This window comes from Opisthorchis viverrini (genome assembly GCF_000715545.1).
Source record: "Opisthorchis viverrini unplaced genomic scaffold opera_v5_32, whole genome shotgun sequence".
Lineage (NCBI taxonomy): Eukaryota > Metazoa > Platyhelminthes > Trematoda > Opisthorchiida > Opisthorchiidae > Opisthorchis > Opisthorchis viverrini.
Window position 1 is genome coordinate 2,547,786 of NW_008751687.1, and position 2,739 is coordinate 2,550,524.

At 47.4% G+C, this 2,739-nt stretch overlaps 1 protein-coding gene across 1 annotated transcript in view; it reads right to left on the bottom strand.

Annotated features, from left to right (window-relative positions):
• The window catches only part of T265_02548 (hypothetical protein), a gene marked incomplete at both ends in the record, with an annotated part of 13,653 nt that extends 13,296 nt beyond the window's left edge, over positions 1-357 (bottom strand). The window contains one exon of the mRNA XM_009166811.1: positions 293-357. Coding sequence (XP_009165075.1) covers positions 293-357 — 65 coding nt within the window. The remainder of the gene's footprint in view (positions 1-292) is intronic.
• Positions 358-2,739: the final 2,382 nt, after the last annotated feature.

Below are 2,739 nucleotides of genomic sequence, written 5' to 3' on the forward strand. Positions count from 1 at the left end.
ATTAGCTATTTCTTCCTCAAATCACTGCAAAGCTTAATGACCTACTAATTCTAATTATGCTGTGTTACTTGCCTGGTCGTTTTCATTTACCCAGTCAACTTATGCTTCGTCCTAGTCGAGTCCCTACCCCGGATTACTCTATCAGCTCTGTCTGGAAACCGGTGCTTTCAGTCTAACTCTGACTGATAAAACCAAATTAAAGTCGATTTATTTCTTCATTTCATTATCAGAGCACATTCTGCGCTCATATATATACATTTGATGATTTGTTCCAATAAACACTCCCACACACAATATCGCGGAACGCTTCTGCTCGACGTGGCAGCCCACATCAACGCTCCGACGCCGCTTAGCCATGGTGCAATCGCCGTGAGTATCAACATNCGCTCACTGACAACTGTCATTTCACCTCTCCTCCGCGACTTGCCTCTACCAGCGTCTGCATGCTGTTGCTTGTTCGGATTGGCCGAGCTGTCCTTACTGGCCATGCTTTTTCCCGACCAAAAAAGGTGGCTGGAGTATTTGTTAATGCACAAACCGCACTTATGACGGCTTGGATGGTTTTCCACCTTGCAGATCTGGTAGCATACACGAAGGAAAAAAACCTCGTGTGGTGGACGGGTACGCCCTGCAGGGAGGGTCGCCCTGTTACGTTGCACCATGGTGCGTTCGTATACCCGCCACCCCTCCAGTAGCACGGGTGCATCGCCCATCGCCGGTGGTTCTGAGTCTGGCCTTTAAATTCAGGAAATCAAAAAAAGTACTACTGACCTCTGTTTGTTGCTGCTGGTGTTGGGCTCGCCTCGGTAGAGTTATGCAGATGGACTCTCATCTGTAAAAATGTAAAGAAAGAAAAATAAAAGATCACCTGGGATAGCCTGAAAATATTCTGCAATGCCCATGGCCTACCTCGGCGAGCATAGTTGTATCTGCTTTCGTCAGGACAGAGGCTACAACGCACCAAACCCCATTCCGTCATCCAAACACAGAATACACCCACTCACCACTCCCAGTGGTAGACACGAAAGTCTTCACCGCTATGCATCACCTACAGATTATAGCTGATAGCAGTGCTTCGGGGACTGGTGACTATTTCTCAAGCACACGCTTTCTCTCCTGGTATATATCCAACTGGCAATAAACATTCGATTAACCAGTTAGCTTAGAATTCCATTCCCGCCAGCCCTTACACATCTGATTCCCATACCACGCTTTTGCGCGCTTATATCGGCTTTTACTAGCTTCCTTGTAATATAATACCTTATATCAGCAAAACCAGCCCCTGGTCGCTAGCCTACTAGGTACAAATCTATCTATTCCCTACTCCATGTAATGACTTGTCATCACCCTAGTTGCATCAGACGCCAAGTTTTTCTTTCTATGTATATAAATGCATATTATCCCATTTCATATCCCCTCAAACTCACTACTTTGCGAATCTCCTCCCATCCCATCACCTCCCCAAGCTTTAAACTTCGGAAGTGCCCGCTTTGTCGACCTGGTTAGCTGATCTCCACTCCAGCCGACCTATGATCTACAACTCCGGGATCACCAATCGGACCAAGAAAACCTACAATCCCATATCGGTTTCGTTCCACCTTGTTTCCTCGACCAGGCTGAAATGAATACCGCTGCTCAGTGAACTGCATACCCAAGTCCAATCATCTCAAATGTGACGTCCGTCACAGGGCTGTCCAAAAACTGAAGCATGTCAGGCCAATGATGGCATGGCACTGCCATACCAAGTTTGACAGCACACCCGCAACTGTTCCGTTCCTCCTCTCAACCGTGCCCTCTTGCCTACTCGTTTCGTTGACCCCAACGACACCATGACATTTGCCACCCACAAATTGGGAATAAACATTATCATTTGATTAAAAGTGGCCCGGTTGAGAATGCGTTCCATCAGACCACATGGTACGCCAGTGAGGCTGATGGACCTGCAGCCATCGGGCGACAGGCGCTCACCAGTTTTTTAGATAAGTGTAACGATCTTTTCCTGCACTACCGAGCAGATGGAAGATTACCTTCTTCGGGGAAATGACGAATTGCCAAGTAAAACTGCGTTGTCAAAGTACAAGGTTAACTTCAGGGTCCTTGGACGGACTTCATCATTTTCTCCCGCGTTGAAGGGGGTTGCAAACTTTTAAAAAGCTCCCCATGTGAAGACCGAGCTCCTTGGAAGCCGTTTGAAACAACGTACTTCTAAATTGAACGTGATGGATTTGCTGGGGCGAAAAATTATCCTGCATTTTGTCAACTGTAGGCTTTGTGCCACTATTTGGTCAGTCGTCGGCATAGGTTTCTGTCCTGCAAGACGAAAGCCATTGACTTATTTCTTCGGCGGCGCCTTCTGAAAATAAATGGCACATTTTTCCGGGTGAGGTCTTTGTCGTGGATTACTTTGATATGTTCCTTCTAACAGGTATTTGGAACGTTAAAATTACCTTCCAGCAATAGATGCGACTGGGGGAAATGCTACCTAAGTGTGCGCTTCAGGAACTGGCAATGTTCCGGAGAAACTGAGTGGCGAAGACAGAACACATTGATGATGGAATCGGTCCAGCACAGCGGAGTTTAAATCCACAGTGCCCCACGGGATCGTGTAGAAGTGGGGTCGGAGGGGACAAGTAGGTTGGGCAAAGCCACTTGCTCTCCTGCTTTTCGAGACAGCTAGGGAAAGGGAGAATCCGTCTACCGCGATTTTCTTGTCATGAATGCCTGACGTAGCCCAGGTTT